The sequence below is a fragment of the Ammospiza caudacuta genome, chromosome 30 (assembly GCF_027887145.1).
Source record: "Ammospiza caudacuta isolate bAmmCau1 chromosome 30, bAmmCau1.pri, whole genome shotgun sequence".
NCBI lineage: Eukaryota > Metazoa > Chordata > Aves > Passeriformes > Passerellidae > Ammospiza > Ammospiza caudacuta.
The window spans coordinates 916,346-933,377 of record NC_080622.1 but is presented as its reverse complement, the minus strand read 5'-3'; the positions used below and the strand labels follow the sequence as shown (position 1 = coordinate 933,377).

The 17,032-nt window shown below is 48.1% G+C and overlaps 1 protein-coding gene across 1 annotated transcript; it reads left to right on the top strand.

Moving 5' to 3' along the window:
• Positions 1-941: 941 nt before the first annotated feature.
• Positions 942-2,338, top strand: LOC131569316 (zinc finger protein ZFP2-like). Its single transcript, XM_058821520.1, has 3 exons — positions 942-1,067; positions 1,669-1,849; positions 2,064-2,338. The coding sequence occupies exons 1-3, from the start codon at positions 942-944 to the stop codon at positions 2,336-2,338; spliced, it is 582 nt and encodes a 193-aa protein (XP_058677503.1).
• The last annotated feature ends 14,694 nt before the right edge of the window (positions 2,339-17,032 follow it).

Here is a 17,032-nt window from a genome sequence, read left to right as displayed (position 1 = left end):
CAGGGACAGGGACAACCCCTGGGGAATGGCCTGGAGTGACAGGGACAGGGACAACTCCCTCCAGCTCCTCCCAAGCATCTCCCAGTATGAGAGGCTCAGAGACCCCTTGAGCATCCTCTGGGCACTGGAGAAAGTAAAGTTGTTTCTAGTCAGAAATCAAACTTACCCTCCAAAAAATGACTTGAATTTGCTTTTCCCACAAGACACTTTTGATGGAAATGCAAAACCCCCCAAACTATAATAAACTGACAAAAGAAGCAAATTTGCGGCTTTTGTTCCATTAGTCCTGCACAGCTCCAGCTCAGCTGCTGGCCAGTTCTGATAGCAGGAAAGTAGAAATTTGGCCGAATTCAGATTTTGAAGAGGAAGGTAAAGCTCTGTGTAGGTGTTAACAAGGTTGATAGGGACAAAAAGACAAAATAATCTTAGATTTGGCAAAGCCCCCCAGTCTGTGAAAGAGAAAAGGGGGGCGGGCAAGAGAGAGACAGAGACAGAGACAGAGACAGAGACAGGGCAAGTGTGACATTGTCCCCTGCGTCTGTGGCCTTCCCAGGGTGGGGGTTTTACACCTGAGCCAGTTTTGGTAAGGGGGGTGGTGTTCCACGCCTGATCAGAGATTACCCCACTGTTTCAGGATGCAATGCAAGATGTAACCAAATGCATGTTTTCAATCCCCATCTTCATCAACTGCTATAAACAGGTGGGGCAATGTTCTTTATCTCTTCCATGACTCACCCCCGATAATGCCCTCCATGGGAGATATCTTGTGCTAATTTCCATTGAGTGTCACTGCAGGACTGATAAAATTCTATCATCCCATTGTGGGATGCTCGGCCCAGGGGGAGGATCCAAGCATTCCTACCTGGATATAAGCTGAGGCTTGCAACACCAGGCACAGCTTGCCTACTGGATTCCCAGAGGACAAAAGCTCCAGAACCACCATGGGACCTCCAGCGGAAGACCAGACCCTTTTGAAGGATCACTGCTTCGACAGAATCAACTTCATCACTCCAACAGGACTGCAGCCACCATTTACTGGGACAGCTGCAACCACCCTGACCAACAGGGTATCAGGTTATATCCTGATTCTGTCAGTTTAAGGCAGTGTTTCTGTATCATTGCCTTGATCTTCATTTTCTTATTAAATTGTAATTCTGGCTTAGACCCTCCCCCAGGTTTGCCTTCAAACCAGAACAAAGCTAAATGTGCTCATCCCTTGTTATTCTCCCAAAACAGGATTTCCCATCCCGAAACCTTTGTCAAATGGAGAAGGAGGCTGCAAGGAAGAGGAAGATGCCCCGGGATACCCAGGCAGGTGAGGAGGAAGTCAGTGCCCCTTTCCCCCTCTCTCCTGCTCCATCTCCCAGCCCAGCATGGCCCCTGGCTGCAGGACACCCCTGCTGCCAACGCTGTCCTGCCGGGGATGCACTGGGGGGATCTCCTTCCCCTTCCCTCTGGCATGGAGGCAAATCCCATCCTTTCCTTGTCCTTCTGCCCCCAGACAAAAAGATGAGGATTGAGACCAGGGAGGACAAATCCCCACAGCAGAACCTCGTGGAAGAGGCTGTTATGAGTCACTCCAGGGCACAGGAATCCAACAGGGAGGAAAATCTCCAGAGATTCCACAGGAAGAGGGGCTCCAAACCCAGCCCGGGGTGCTCTGAGTAGGAAAGACCCAGCCTGAGCCAGGAAGGTGGGCAGAGCTTCAGCCAGAGCTCGGAGCTGGTGGTCCATGTGCAGCTTCATAGGGAGAAGCCCTACAAGGGCTTGGAGTGTGGGAAGAGCTTCAGGCAGAGCAGCACCCTGATCCGTCATCACATGATCCACACTGGGGAATGGCCCCACAAGTGTGAGGAGTGTGGGAAGGGCTGCAGCTACAGATCCGCCCTCATCAGGCACCAACACATCCACACTGGGGAGAGGCCCTACGAGTGTCCTGAGTGTCAGAAGAGGTTTCACACCAGCTTCAATCTCCTCCAGCACCAGTGGATTCACACAGAGGAGAAGCCCTTCCGCTGCCCTGAGTGTGGGAAGGGCTTCAAGCACAACTCCAACCTCATCAGGCACCGGCGCATCCACACTGGGGAGAAGGCCCTACGAGTGCCCCACCTGTGGGAAGAGGTTTCAGACCAGCTCCAATCTCCTCCTGCATGAGCGGATTCACACAGATGAGAGGCCCTTCCGCTGCCCCAACTGCGGGAAGGGCTTAAAGCAAAACTCCCACCTTGTCACCCACCTACACATCCACACAGAGGACAGGCCCTACCAGTGCGCCACATGTGGGAAGAGGTTCACTAGCAGCTCTGACTTCACCAGGCACCAATGCAGGCACCAGTAAGGGAAGCTGGAAATGCCCAGCTGCAGGAGGAGCTTCATCCCCCATGAGAAAACCATGTTGGGAAGAGATTGGGTGATCCATGTTCCCTGTGATCCATGCTGGCAAGACACCTGTCCCTATTCCTTCCCCTGTCAATGACATGGTGTGGAACTGATGAACATGAGGGTCTGGCCATTGGCATGTCATTACATTCACTCCCACCTCAGGTCACTGCCAGGGGCAGGAAAGGGACTCTCTCCCTGAGGAGAAGGGTGTCCTTTCCAGGTGGGAGATATATGTTGCTGGGAAGAGCCAGGCAGCTGTGTTGTCGTTTTCCCCATAAACCGTTTTATTTATCCCTTCTGTTAGCAATATTGTTTCTCTTCTGTTTCTTCCTTATCTTGTTGCTGTTCCCAATAAATTGTTCTTATCCCAGCCTGGGATCTTTGCCTTTTGTGCTTTCCATGGGAGGCGGGAGGGCAGTGAGGGCAGTGCGGTTTTAGCGAAAGCAGGAAATTGGGGAATCCCATTCCTGAATCCTGGGATTTGTCAAAGGTGTAAAGGATTGGAGAGGTGGAATTCAACTTTAACCCAATTTGTCCCTCAGAATTAATGATGGGATATCCAATAGATTTATATAAATATTCCTCTAATTGATTCTAGTCATGATTAGAAGAAAGAACTTAACTACATTCATTTACTCCACAGTTCAGGAGCTATAACAATTATTAGAATATAATGCTCTAGGAAGCAGTTTTGAAGTCAACAGGGCCTTGCTGGAGTTGTTGGAGCCCATTGCAGGCAGAGCCTCCTGCTCCAGCAGGAACTGCCTTTCCTGGGCCATGAGCAGGGCAGGTCCCGCTGCAGGAAAAGCCCCAGGCCAGCCCCAGCACAGGGAAGGGCTCAGGCACAAGGGCAGAGTGCCGTGCTGGGAGCTGTGCCAGGGAGAGCCTGAGGCACCAAAGGCACCTTGGCAGCTGCTTTCAGGCCATGGCCAGAAGCCTCCCTTGGCAGCCCGGCCTGGTGGCCACCACTGCAGAGCTGCTGCCTCAGGGCTCATTCCTGGCTGGGCTCTGAAAAGCCACTTCTGCTCCAGGAGCCTGACTGGGAAGCCATTGGCCTCAGCACCTTGGGGACAAGATATTAATAACAAAACTCTTCATGGCAGCAGAGCCAAGGCAGGGGCAGAGGAGAGGGCAGAGACAGGCCCAGGGGACAGGGCTGCCATGGTGATGGCTGTGAGGTCACTGCCCCTGCAGCAGCCTGGCTGCCCTCAGCAGACATTCTGGCCAGAAGCGTTGTGAGGGCACCCAGCACATCGAAGAACCCACACTACAGGAATTCTGTCCCTGGGGATGAGAGGGTTTCACTGGCTCAGGCTCCACAAAGTTCCTGATCTTGGACAATTCCTGTGATGGGGAATCCACTTCTCTGGAAAATCAGCTGCAGTTTCGAGCCACCCTCATACTTGTAAATTATTTCCTCCTTCTAAGATATATAAATCCACCCTCATTCAGTTTAAAGATATTGGCCCCTGTTCTGTCATTGCAAGATTCTGGAGAAAATAACTTTGATCACTATTTTTCCATTTTCTCAGACCTTGGAGAAGACACAAAAATCTCCCAGGATGGGGTTTGGAGGCCTCATCACAAAACCAGCTGGTAGAGGCTGATGGCTCTGGGCTCAGTGGTGTGGAGACTGAGGGTAGAATAGGAGTAGCCTGGGAGGGATGGAAGGGTGGTTTCAGAGAGGCTGGAGCTTTTTTTTCATAGTGGGAATGAGCCTGAAGAAGACATAATAGCACCAAGGGCAGCTGGGGAGGCCCAGACTGGACACCAAGAGAAAGGAATTTCCTTGCCAGGGCAGGGCTGTGGTGCAGCACATCCCCAGCAGGAGCCTGGAGCAGCCCAAGGCTTTGTGTGGGCAGGCAGGGGCAGGCAGGAGGCAGAGCTGTCAGCAAAGGAAGGGCCCAGCCAGGTGGGGCAGCCAGGGGATGCCGACAGCCTGCAGGGACAGAGGCACAGTTTTGCTCATCATCAGAGTCACCTTTCCTTTGCTTGTCCCCAGCTGCCATCACTGCTACCAGTGCTCTCCTTTACCTGGAACCTGGGGAGACTTTCTCAGTCCTGTCCCTCAGATGAAACTATTTATATTATGAGAAATTTCAGTGTTTCAATCACTTTTTGAATTCTTCAGAAATTTTTGAGCACACTCAGAGGGACTGGGTCTGATGCAAACAGCACCAAAGCCCCAGAGGGTCATTAAAGTCCCTGTGCTGTGTCTGTGCTGCTGAGCTGGGCTGGGCTTCTGGCCCAGACGCTGCTCCTGGCAAGGGCAGCGCTGCAGAGAGACAGCTCTGGCCAGGAGCAGCTCCTGTGCACAGCCCAGCAGGGCTGGGGCACTGCCAGGGCCCCTCAGGGACACCAGCAGGGCACAGACAGAGCTGACAGGGGCTCAGCACTGGCAGGGGCTGTGGCATGTCCCAGAGGGGGCTGTGTAACAGCGGCACCTCTGTGGCTGTGTCATAGAGGCACAGAGCAGCCGGGATGTCAGCAAGGGGCTGTGTGACAACTCTGAGGGGGCTGTGACATCACAGAGCTAGCTGTGACATCATGGAAGGTGGCTCTGTGACATCACAATATGGGTTGTGATATAGAGTATAAAAATCACAGAGCAGCTGTTTAATTTTATAGAGAAGGCTGTGACATCACAGGGTCACTGTGAAATCACAAAGCTGCTCTGTGACATCACACAGCAGCTGAATGACTTCATATAGATGCTGTGTTACATAACAGAGTGGTTGGGGACATCACAGGAGGTTGTATGAAATCACAAGTAGCCTGTGACATCCCAGAGGGCTGTGTGACATCACAGGTGGCCTGTGATATCACAAGGAGAGTATGTGACATCAGAGGAGCAGTGTGACATCATGGGTAGCAGTGTAACAACACACAGATGTTGTGACATCACAGGGGCTGTGTGATATCACAGGAGGTTGTGTGAAATTACAGGTGGAAGTGTGACATCACAGGGATAGCGTGACATCACAGTGGCAGTATGACATCACAAGGGCAGTGTGACATCTCAGGGGTTGTGTAACATCACAGGAGCTGTGTGACATCATGGGGGCTGTGTGAGGTCACTGGGGAGGTCACTCTGCCCTGCCCCCCCCCCCCCCAGTTCCCCCCAGAGCAGTCCAACCCTGCTCGTGCACAGCGGGGTCCTCTGTCCCCCCGGGTCCCCCAGCCCCTGGCCCCGCAGCCTCCCCCAGAGGATGTTCCATGAGATCGACCCCAGAGCCTGACACAGGGCCAGGGGGCCGGGGCCCTGAGAGTGGCACAGGGGACAGGGACCCCCCGTGTCCCCCAGGGCCAGAGCCTGGACCAGGGCTCCTTCACCCTGCTACCAACGAGGGCTTCAGAGCGCTGAAAAAATCCCCAGCAAGGGATCAGCAAAAAACAGATCTAATATCAAGGGACAGCAGCACAAAGTTCCTTGGCAAGAATCACTCTGCTCCTGACTGGACACTTCAGGCACACCGAGGAAACAAAGCAACAACAAAACCAAACATAATCCAGGCAATCAAACCAGAAATGAACTGAGAACTGTCCCTGTGTGTGTGTGTGTGTGTGTGTGTGTGACACAAGGACAGTGAGGCTAAGGATAAAAGTAATACGGCCTAAAAGCTTAACAGAGCTCAAACTTAATAGGACTTACCTTATACCTTAACCCTAACGGATACCTTAAAAGAACAGCACTTAACAGTATTTGATCTATCTTATAACCTATGGCTTACTAATTTGAAGGAGGAATAACACCTAACACCTAAGTATTTATCTTACCTAATACCTTTTATTAAAAGTAACAACTTCACTAAAGAACAACTCTTAGAAATATTTAACTTCGCTTAGACCTTGTGACTTAACCTTCCTTACATGGCCCAACTGACTCAGCTATCCAAGGCACTCAAACCCCTCAGAGAGCAGCATTTCTGCCACATTTCCCCAGCACAGGCACTCCTGTGTGCACACAGACACAAAGAGTCAGTGCAAGGCACCTGTGAGCAATTCCCCTGTGGACTGGAATGCTCCCTGTGGATCCTTTGGCATCTCCCCAGCAAAAGGCAAAGGGTTGAGCCTGGAGGAGTGGGGAGATTGGCCCAGGCTCTGTGGTTGTTCAGGATCCCTGAGTGCAGCAAACAGGAGAGTTCCCAGCTGGGGGAGGCCCCACTCAGAGGGAGTCGCTGGCCCAGGAGAGCTCCAAGGGCTCCTTTTGGAGTGCTGTGTGCAGGGCCCCAAGAGAGGGGCTTCAGTCCCAGCAATGGTTCATCCTGGCCTCACTTGGCACCAACAGCTTTCTTTGGCAGTGTGAGAACAGGGATATTGTACCACTGAGGGAACAAAAACAGCTCCCAGGGCTGCTGCTACAGAAACCAGGAGCTGGTTGGGCAGCAGCAGTGCCTGGAGCAGACAGTGTTTGTAATGAGCTGCAGAGGAACTGAGCCCAGGGGCTGTTGGCCAAGGCCGAGGCCCAAGGAGCATTTCTTAGCTGGCAGGGTGGCCTGAGAAGGGGAGGGGGCAATGCAGCAGCACAGGGCCCATGGAACCAAGGGACCATTGTGACACTGTGGGGCCCTGTTACACCAAGGGAGCATTGTGACACTGTGGGGTCCTGTGAGACCAAGGGACCATTATGACACTGTGGGGCCCGGTGACACCAAGGGAACATTGTCACACTGTAGGGCCCTGTGAGACTGAGGGAAGAGAGTGACACTGTGGGGCCTCATGGAATGTAGGGATCACTGTATCACTGAGAGGCCCCATCAAACCAAGGTTCCATTATGACACCGCCAGGCCTCATGGAACTGTGGAGATCATTGTGACACTTTGGGCTGTCATGTTGATAGTGAAGCCCTGGAAAAAGTTAAAGATAGAATCTAAAATGTTAGGCTTTGTGCTTTCCCAGGTCAACTGTACCTGTGTAAGCAGTATGATAAATTGTATAATTGTTAGATGTGATGATTGTTTAGTAATTAAATATAATTATTATATAACCATAAGAAGAATAATGAGAAACTATGTTGGAAATTCAGAGGGGGGCTAAATCTATGTATACAATAGAACAATATAAGTTTTATAACGATAGAGTATAAAACATGATCATTTTGGATGTATGGTCAGAGTCAGATTTGGGTTGAATATACCCCTGACACGCAGAGCTCTTAATAAAAAACACCGCATATAATCCCCGTGATAATGTGCTTTTGAGCACTAACATTTTGGCGACCCCCAGATGGGACCGTGGTGAGTGCTGCTGAGCAAGTTCGTGACTCGATCACGCTCCAGCCAGCACCGAGGGATTCTCGGGGAGTGTATCGGCCGCGACAGCTCCCACCACTCACAACATCCCCGGGAGAAAGGTAAGGTACTTTTTACTTTGGTTTGGTTTTGGGTGCCTGCCAATAAGACACAGCGAAAGCTATGCTTGGTTGGGCTAACGGAATTCCTGTTGGTGTAAGCCTAGGCACCGTTCCGTAAGACAATCGCGAAAGCGTTGCGGGTTCGGCATTTGTGGTATTTTTTAAATGGAGAAACTTTAAGGGATTTTGGGCAGTAACACCCCTATCCTGCAAAATTCTCCTTTGGGGTGCTTATTAGCACATTGGAAACAAGGTAACTTTGGGGAAGAATTACGTAAAACTAAGTTGATTGATTATTGTAATTCATGGTGGCCAGAATATGCCTTGGAGAACAGTGAAAAATGGCCAAAATACGGTACTCTGCAATATAATACTATTTTGCAGTTAATGTCGTTTTGTAAACAAGAAGGAAAATGGGATGAAGTCCCATATGTTGATCTCTTTTTCTACTTATGGAGAAAGCCAGAATGGCAGGATGAATATGGATTATTAGTGGTTAAAACATCTGCAAAGGGTGGGGTTTTTGAGGGACGTTGTTTAGAACACTTGGTGTTAAGAGAAAGCTTGAGTAGGGAAAATTATACAGATATTGATTTACAAGTAGCTCCAATAGGAGCAAGACAACCTAACCTTATCTCACTTGTTTCATCTGTCCCTATCCCACTACCTGCTCCTCACCCACCTAGTCCTGAACCTGTCTCGTCTAGTACACCTTTCCCTCTTTATTCTCCTCTCCCATCATCACCTGATCCCTGTTCCTTGTAAGATGAGCAAAACCTAACATTGATAGGAAGGAGAAAGAGGTATGCGAGTGAAAAAGATAGCAATGGTAATGAATCAGTGACCCCAATAGCCCATAGAACCCGGAGTCGGTCAAAGCTTGCCCCAGTTGTGCATAGAGATGGCATAAGCAAACAAAACCAGACTGTGATTGCCCCCTTGTGAAAAGGTGTCGGAGTGGAAGGGCCAGTATTTGTAAAAGTGCCTTTTTCCCCGGCAGACTTAGTAATTTGGAAACAGTCAGCCGGAACTTATAGAGAAAATCCTGCTAAAGTGGCACACATAGTAAAAATGGTTATAAAAGCTCAAAATTCTGACTGGGATGACATACAAGTAATATTAGATACTCTGATGGATTCTACTGAAAAAGAAATGGTACTTAAGGCAGCCAAAGAGAGGGCAAGATAAGATATTAGAAATGGACAAGTAACAGGGAGTTTAGATGTGAATTTCCCAATTGAGGATCTAAATTGGGACCCTAATTTATTGTGCGATATGAGAAAATTACGGAAATATCAAGAGTGGATCCAAATAAGAGTTCAGAACACTGTGCCCAAAACTATAAATTGGTCCAAACTCTATGAGGTTCGACAAGAAAAGAAGGAATCTCCCACTGCGTTTTTGGAGAGGCTGAAGGAGGTAGCAAGGAAATATACAGACCTCCAAATGGATACAAAGCAAGCAAATGTTCAACTCGCTCTCATATTCTTGGGCCAATCACAGGACGACATTAGTAGAAAATTGCAAATATTAGAAAGAGAGAAATTAAGGAATTTGGATAAGCTACTTGAGGTTACCTGGAAGGTATATAACAATCACAAAAGAGAAGTTAGTAAAAAGGAGCAGCAGAATCTTTTGGCAGTAATACAAGGGAAAGGGAACCCAAATTTCAGGGGACATAACAGGAGTGGTCGGGGTAGGAGACCAGTTACCCAGGGGTTAAGCCTGAATCAATGTGCATATTGTAAGGGGATGGGACATTGGAAGAGAGATTGTCCAGAATTGTTTCACCAGGACAATCAGTTCCAGCAGGGAAATGCTGCCAAAGCCATGGTGTTAGGAGAATATAACTAGCTGAACCTGTGGAACAGGTTCAAGAATTCACCACAAATATACAATGGAATTTAATCCACCAATATTTCCAGTAAAGAAACCAAATAGGTAAATATAGGTTAGTGCAAGATTTGAGAGCAATAAATAAAAAGGACATTTATCCAGTGGTAACAAATTCTCACACATTGCTAACATCCATAAAGGGGATATGTAAGTGGTTTACTGTAATTGATTTAAAAGATGCATTTCTCTGCATACCCTTTGACAAAGAAAGTAGGAAACTGTCTTTGAGTGGAAAAACTCAGGGAATGGAAGAAAGACCCAGCTCACCTGGAAATGAAAAGAACTTGCCAACCCTATTTGGAAACTAACTGGCAAAGGATCTGGAGATTTGGACTGAAAATGGGCAAGTACCAAGAGACCAATTATTGTTGCAGTATGCTGATGATATACTAATAGCTACAGAAGAAAAAGCAACCTGTATAAAGGTAACCATTGAGATTTAAATATCACAAGGGCAACAAAAACTAGGTACTAACCATGTCCAAGCTATTTGTGCTATTCTAGAGCCCCAGAATTTACATGAGCTGCGAGTCTTCCTCGGGATGGCAGGATGCTGTCGCTTGTGGATCATGGACTATGGATTGATTGCGAAACCACTGTATGAAACTCAGAAGATGCAACCATTCACCGGGGGCAAACCACAGAAAAAAGCCTTCCTAAAATTAAAGGAAGCACTGACAACTGCTCCAGCATTAGGGTTACCTGATCTGTCTAAAGATTTTCAGCTGTTTGTACATAAAAGGTTGCACCTAGCACTAGGAGTCCTGACCCAATGTCTGGGAAGCTGGAAAAGGCCAGTGGGCTACTTTTCCAAACAACTCGACAACATAAGTGCTGGGTGGTCCCCATGTCTGTGGGCAGTCACAGCTACTGTGATCCTGATACAAGAAGCCAGGAAACTTACTATGGGAAGGCACATAGATGTCTATGTACCACACATGGTAACCACTGTCTTAGAAAAAAAGGGGCTGGTATGTGACTGCACAAGGACAAAGAGTGGTACCCCCCCTTGATAATGAGAGAAGTTCTACAAATTAAACATAACAAATGTCATGGGGAGCAGAGGCATTGGTAAAATTGCTAAAGCGGAGTTTAATTTCAGTACGGATGTTAACAATGGCAAAATCAGTCATGTCAAAATGTGATATCTGCTTGAAAAACAACCCAGTGGCCAGGTGACAGGCACGGCTAGAAGAATTCAGATAGGAATAGAGCCAGGAGACTATTGGCAGGTAGATTTTGTACAACTACCAAGAACCCGAGGATACAAATACCTGTTAGTGGGGGTTGACACATTCTCTGGGTGGCCAGAAGCCCTTCCCTGTCACACAAACCAAGCAAAGGAAACAGTTAAGTGGTTACTACGGGAGATTATTCCCAGATTCAGGGTACCCCTAGGTGTATCATCAGATAGGGGACCCCATTTCATAGCTACAGTAGTAAGAGAGGTAAGTAGATTGCTGGGGAAAACTTGGGACCTCCACACACCGTGGAGACCCCAGTCAAGTGGACAGGTAGAGAAGATGAATCAGACACTAAAAAGGCAAATCAGTTAAAATATGCCAAGAAACCAATTTGCAGTGGCCCCAGGCTTTGCCAATAGCACTGTTGAGGATTTGGATAAGGCCTAGGAGTGGGATGTCAGTCAGTCCTTATGAGATATTGTATGGGAAACCATATGAATCTCCTGAGTCTAACCCTAATGTACACGTCACAGAAAAACAGGAGGTGTATAATTATGTTCTGTCTCTCCGGAAAACTTTAGCTTGCCTCCGGAGTATCCTTGTGTGGAATAGACCCCTGACTCTCGAGAACCCAGTTCATAACATACATCCAGGAGACGAGGTGTACATCAAGAACTGGAACGAGGAACCGCTGAAAGAAAAGTGGAGTGGACCCCATCAGGTACTACAGACCACGTTTACAGCAGTCAAAGTAGCCGGCGTGGACCCCTGGATTCACTATACCCGAGTGAAGAAAGTCCATCCTGGAACACGGACTGTGTAAACTCTGGAATGAAAAAAGGCCGCAGATAAGATGTGTTTAATTGCTTTCAGAATGCTATCAGTAATTGTGCTAATGTTATGGTCATTAATATCTTTGGGATGTGGAATGCAAAGTGATCAACTAACCACTCTTCATTCTAGAATGAAGAGAAAGGTACAGACAGAAACACAGGTGATAAAGGTTTCTAATGCAGTTTGGGCTGAGAATGTAATGATTGGATTAGTCAAAGATTTTGCCAAAATGTAAAACACCAGCCGAATAACTGCCTGTCTGCCAATACCAAAGGCAGCAGGAGACCCAGTAAATTGGGGCATCATAACATCCAAACTACCTGAAATACAAAAGAACAAAACAATTACATGTAAACAGGTACTCGAATCAAGGCAAGTTACAGAAACCACTCTGGTATGGGAATGTGAGGCCAAGGATAAGAAAGATCAGATAGAACCTTGGGACAGTGTGTGGTCTGTGAGTATTCTTCAAAGATTCCAATATATGGCAAACACCCCTTGGTGTATTAAGTGAGAAGGCCTCGAGAATGAAACAGATCCAGCAATAACGAACACTGACACTAGTAGCAGAACGAGGGCAGACAAAGTAAATTGGTGGGCATGTAATAAAACTTACAACTGCACTTTAGATGATGAAGAGATAAAACAGTTGCCACCACTGGAAATAGCCCTACAAATTGGTTGTTCTTGCAGAGGGATCAAACATAAACAAGGCAGAGTGAATTACAGAGTAATTATAGGGTGTACCAAGGTTACAGTCCGAGGTCCAGGACAATTTGTATGGGCAGCAAGTGATGGTACCTGGACAACACATCTGCCTGTAGACAGGAAAGTAAAGGAGGTTACTTTAGGCCTCCCAACCTTATGTCCAATTTGGAAAAAGTCCCCATTTAATGGAAAACATGAACTTCTGCAGATAAGAGCAAGACGAGAAGTTCTAGACAATGAAAATCCAGATGACACTTGGCAAGAACCCTCTAGTGGAGTGAAATTTGGATGGGCCCTAGAGTCATTGCTTGGTCCTATAGCAAACTATCAGAGTAGAGACATGCTGTACAAACTTACAGGTCAGGTAGATAGACTGGCAAAATTCATCCAGGAAGGATATAAAGAATTAAATATACAATTACAAGCCACCACAAAAATGACTTTACATAATCGATTAGCCCTAGATATCTTACTCCTGAAAAAGCATGGAGTATGTGGATTTTTAAAGAGACAAGTTGATCATTGCTGCATTCATATCCCAAATGTAACTGCAGATGTAGGATATGACATCAATCAGTTGAAACAAATAGAGCATGAAGCACAAGAAGAGCAAAAGGATTTGGCTACAAGCTGGTCAGGAAAAATCTTTAAAGGATTAGGGTGGAATGTGAGTTCATGGATTAAATCTATCATTGAGAGTGTGATAATCTTACTAATTGTATTCTTAGCAATTTGGTTAGTTTGCAGCATCTTAAAGGGAGAGATACAGAAGAAAACATCCTGGAACCAGGGGATAATAAAGGCACTAACACAAGATCCATGCGCACCATCTTCTGGTTCTCCAGTTCGTAACAATGGAACCAAGAGGCCATTGTGACACAGTGAGACCCCATGGATCCAAAAGTCCACTGTGATGTTGCAAGGCCTCATGGAACCATGGAGACAGCATTTAGAGACTTCATGGCCTCATGGAATCAAGGGGCCATTGTGATAATGAGAGTACTCGTGGAATCATGGATACCATTGTGACACTATGAGGCCTCATGGAATAAGCAAAGCATTGCGACACTGTGAGGCCTCATGGAACCAGTGAGACCATTGTGACCCTGGGGGTCCCCACAGAACCAAGAGGACCATTGTGATACTGTGGGGCCTCGTGAAACCAGGAGGCCTTTGTGACACTCAGGGCTGCCTGGAACCAAAGGTCCATTGCGACATTGCAGGGCCTCGTGTCATCAGTGGTCCATTGTGACATTAAGAAACCAAGGGGGACCATTGTGACACTGCAGGGATGCATGGAACCAAGGGGCCATGGTGACATTGTGAAACCCCATTGAACCAAGGGTTCATTGTGACGCTGCAGGGCTGCATGGAACCAAAGCTCCAGGGTGACACAGAGGGGCCTCCTGTCATCAATGGTCCATTGTGACACTGGGAAGCCAAAGGACACCACTGTGATACTGCAAACCCCCAAGGTCCAAAGGTCCATTGTGACATTGCAGGATCATGGAACAGAAGAGTCACATGACATTGTGGGGCCTGTGGAACCACAGAGACCATTGTGATGCTGGAAGGCCTCATGGAATCATTGGGACCACTGTGACACTTGGGGCCTTCTGGAACCTGGGGGCCACTTTGACATTGTGTGACTCCATTGAACCAAGGGTCCATTATGACACTGCTGGACCCCATGGAATCAAGGCACTATTGAAATTATGGGGCCTCTTAAAACCAAGGGGACACAGAGCGTGTCTGACTGGTTTGGCCTCCCATGGACTGCCTGACTGGTCCGACTGACCTTGGCATGTTGAGGGTCGCCTCTCATCTGCTAATGAAATACTGGGGCTCTGTGCTTTCCTTCCCAATGGGAAAGAACTGTCCTTCTCCTCCAGGCACCCATGGCCAGAATTGTGATTTCACCTCCAAATTTCCTTATATCCAGGGATTGTTCCCATAGCAATATTGCCAGGACAAGTCTGGCTGGAAGTGGTTTCACAAGGGTCATGTCTCTTCTATCCACAAAACCCTGGGGAAGGCTCCGTGCTCTCCTTCCTTTGGGAAAGAACTGTCCTGCTTCTCCAGGAACCCATGGCTGAGACTGGGCTTCCACCGCCAAAATTCCCTGTATTCAAACACTGTTCCCAGACAAAATCTGCCATTACTGACAAGTCTGGCTGGCCGTGGCCCAGTGAGGCTCTCACCTGCCTTCCAAACACTGGGGCTCTGTGCTTTCCTTCCTATGGAAAAGAACTGTCCTTCTAGTCCAGGTGCACATGGCCAGAATTGGGGTTCCATCTCCAACATTCCTGATTGTGACAGACTGGAGGAGACTGTTGGCTGGAAATATTTCACGTGTGGGGGAGGAAGAAGGGGCAGGTCCAGCCTTGCCCTGCCATGGAACCCCAGCCCTGGCCTGCCCTGTATCCCAATCCCCCCAGAGCCTCTATCCCAGCCCAGCAGTGGCTACCAGTCCCTGGTACAGCACAGGCACTGCTCCACAGCCACCTCTGTAGCTCCCAGCCCAGCTCCTGAGGGACCAAATGAGCCCAAGTCCCAGCTGGGGGAAGGGCCCAGGGAGACCAAGGGGTATTGAAGGCTGACCACAAGGCAAGCACACATCTTGACCCTACCTCCTCTTGGAATGTCCATCTGAACAACACTGGAATCCAGGAGTTGGTGGCTCTATGTGTGCTCCTCTGTACCTTTTATGTCTTTCTCTCTTTCTAATTCCCTCTTCTTGCAAATTTTGATTAACATTACATTGAACAGGCTAAGAGTTTGTGAAGTTGAATGGGCCAAGGTAATGCTTTGAGAAGTGTTTTCTTTTGATTGAATGTTGTATTAAACCTTTTGCCAAAGTTTCTCTGTTTTTTTAAAGTTCGCAATAAAGACTGTTTAGTTGTTTTGAGCTCCTAAGAATCTCTTGTTGGTATTTCTCCAGTACATCAGAGTACACAAATAATTGTAATTCCTTTTAAATGTCTCATTGAGGGAGTTTTTTGGGGAATGGCAGTCAGGGCTTGTGTGTCCTGCTTGACACAACCCAGGCAGGGCTTTCCCAGCCACATTCCACACTCCATTTCCCAGCTGGAGCCCCTGGTGCCTCTGAGTTGTGCTGCCCCAGCCCCAGGGATGCTCTCCTTGTCTGCCCATTCCTCCATGGTCTCTGGGCAGGGATGGCCTCAAGTGGGAGCTGCTGACATCCTCAGCAACTTGGAGGCTGCTGCTGAATTTGACTGCTCCAGAGCCTTGTTCAGCCTTCAGCTCTTCAGTGCAGGAATTCAGTGTCCCAGGGCTCAGTAACATTCAGAACACCTTAACAAGCCAAGCCTCTGGGAATAATTTGATTTCAGTGTTCAAATCTGATTAGTCAGATCTCAGAAGCCTATTCAATGTGAATACCCTGGATTAAAAAGACAGCAAGAGAATACATTTTTTTAGGTCCTGTAATTTTTTTTTCACTACTGATTCATTGATATGTGCAATCTCCAATTGACACTGAATCCAAGTTCCTCCTCATGCCCTTTGAATGGATATGGAAATCAAGACACTCATGGTTGACAATAAATCAGACTCTGTCCCTGCCCCCACCCCACCATTTCCCCCATCCAAGCCCTGGCACTCAGAGCAGCCTTGTGCAAATCTGAGCTCCCTCCAGCCCACAGTGGACCTAACCAACAGACCACAGTTGAACAGGATACAATTTAATAACAGGATACAATTAAAATAACTATCACACAATTACAAACTCTTCCCTGAGCCATGTGCAACGTCCCAGCAGTGTCTGATGAGTCCATCATTCACAAGTGATTTCCGTACTAAAATTTATTTCACACAAACATGGTTCTGTGATAGATATAAACACAATTAAGTTCTTGTATCAGGATACTCATCCTGGAGTGAGGACAGAACAGCTCGAACAATTCCTGATTTGCAAAGCTGTCAGTGGTGAATGGAGAAGGGAGGTCAGGCTGCTCTTGGTGTTGAGGAAATGCTGAAACCAGCCTGACTCATTTCATCTCCTCATGCCCTGGCTGATCTCCCCTCTTTCCCCTTCCACCCATTGGCTTTTGTCTCCCACCAGGCCCCCAAAGAAGAAGAGCCTGGCTCTGTGTTCTCCATCCCCTCCTCGCTGGCACTGCCAGGCTGGGAGGAGGAGCCCCTCAGCCTTCCCTGCTCTGGGCTGGACAAGCCCAGCTCCCTCAGCCTCTGCTCACAGCTCCGGACAAAATTGGTACTTCTCCAAAATTCTCTACATGCAAGGGTTTCTCCTGGACAAAAGCTGCAAGGACAGACAGGCCTGGCTCAATCTGGCCTCTGGTGGTCGCCTCTAATCTGCCCTGGAAACACTGGGGCTCTGTCCTTTCCATCCTGAGGGAAAGAACTGGCCTTCTCATCCAGGTGCTCATGGGCTGAAATTGGGATTCTTCCCACCAAATCCCATATATCTGAGATACAGAATATTTATACCTGAGATACAAGATATTTATTCTGTTGCTCCCAGATGAAAGCTGCCAGGACAGACAGATCTGGCTGGCCTTGGCCTCTAGTGGCTGCTGTTTATCAGCTCCTGGAAGACTGGGGCTCCATGCTTTCCTTCCTGCTTTCCTTCCTATGGAACCATGATGACACTTCAGGGCCTCATGGATCCAAGGGACCACTGTGACACTGTGG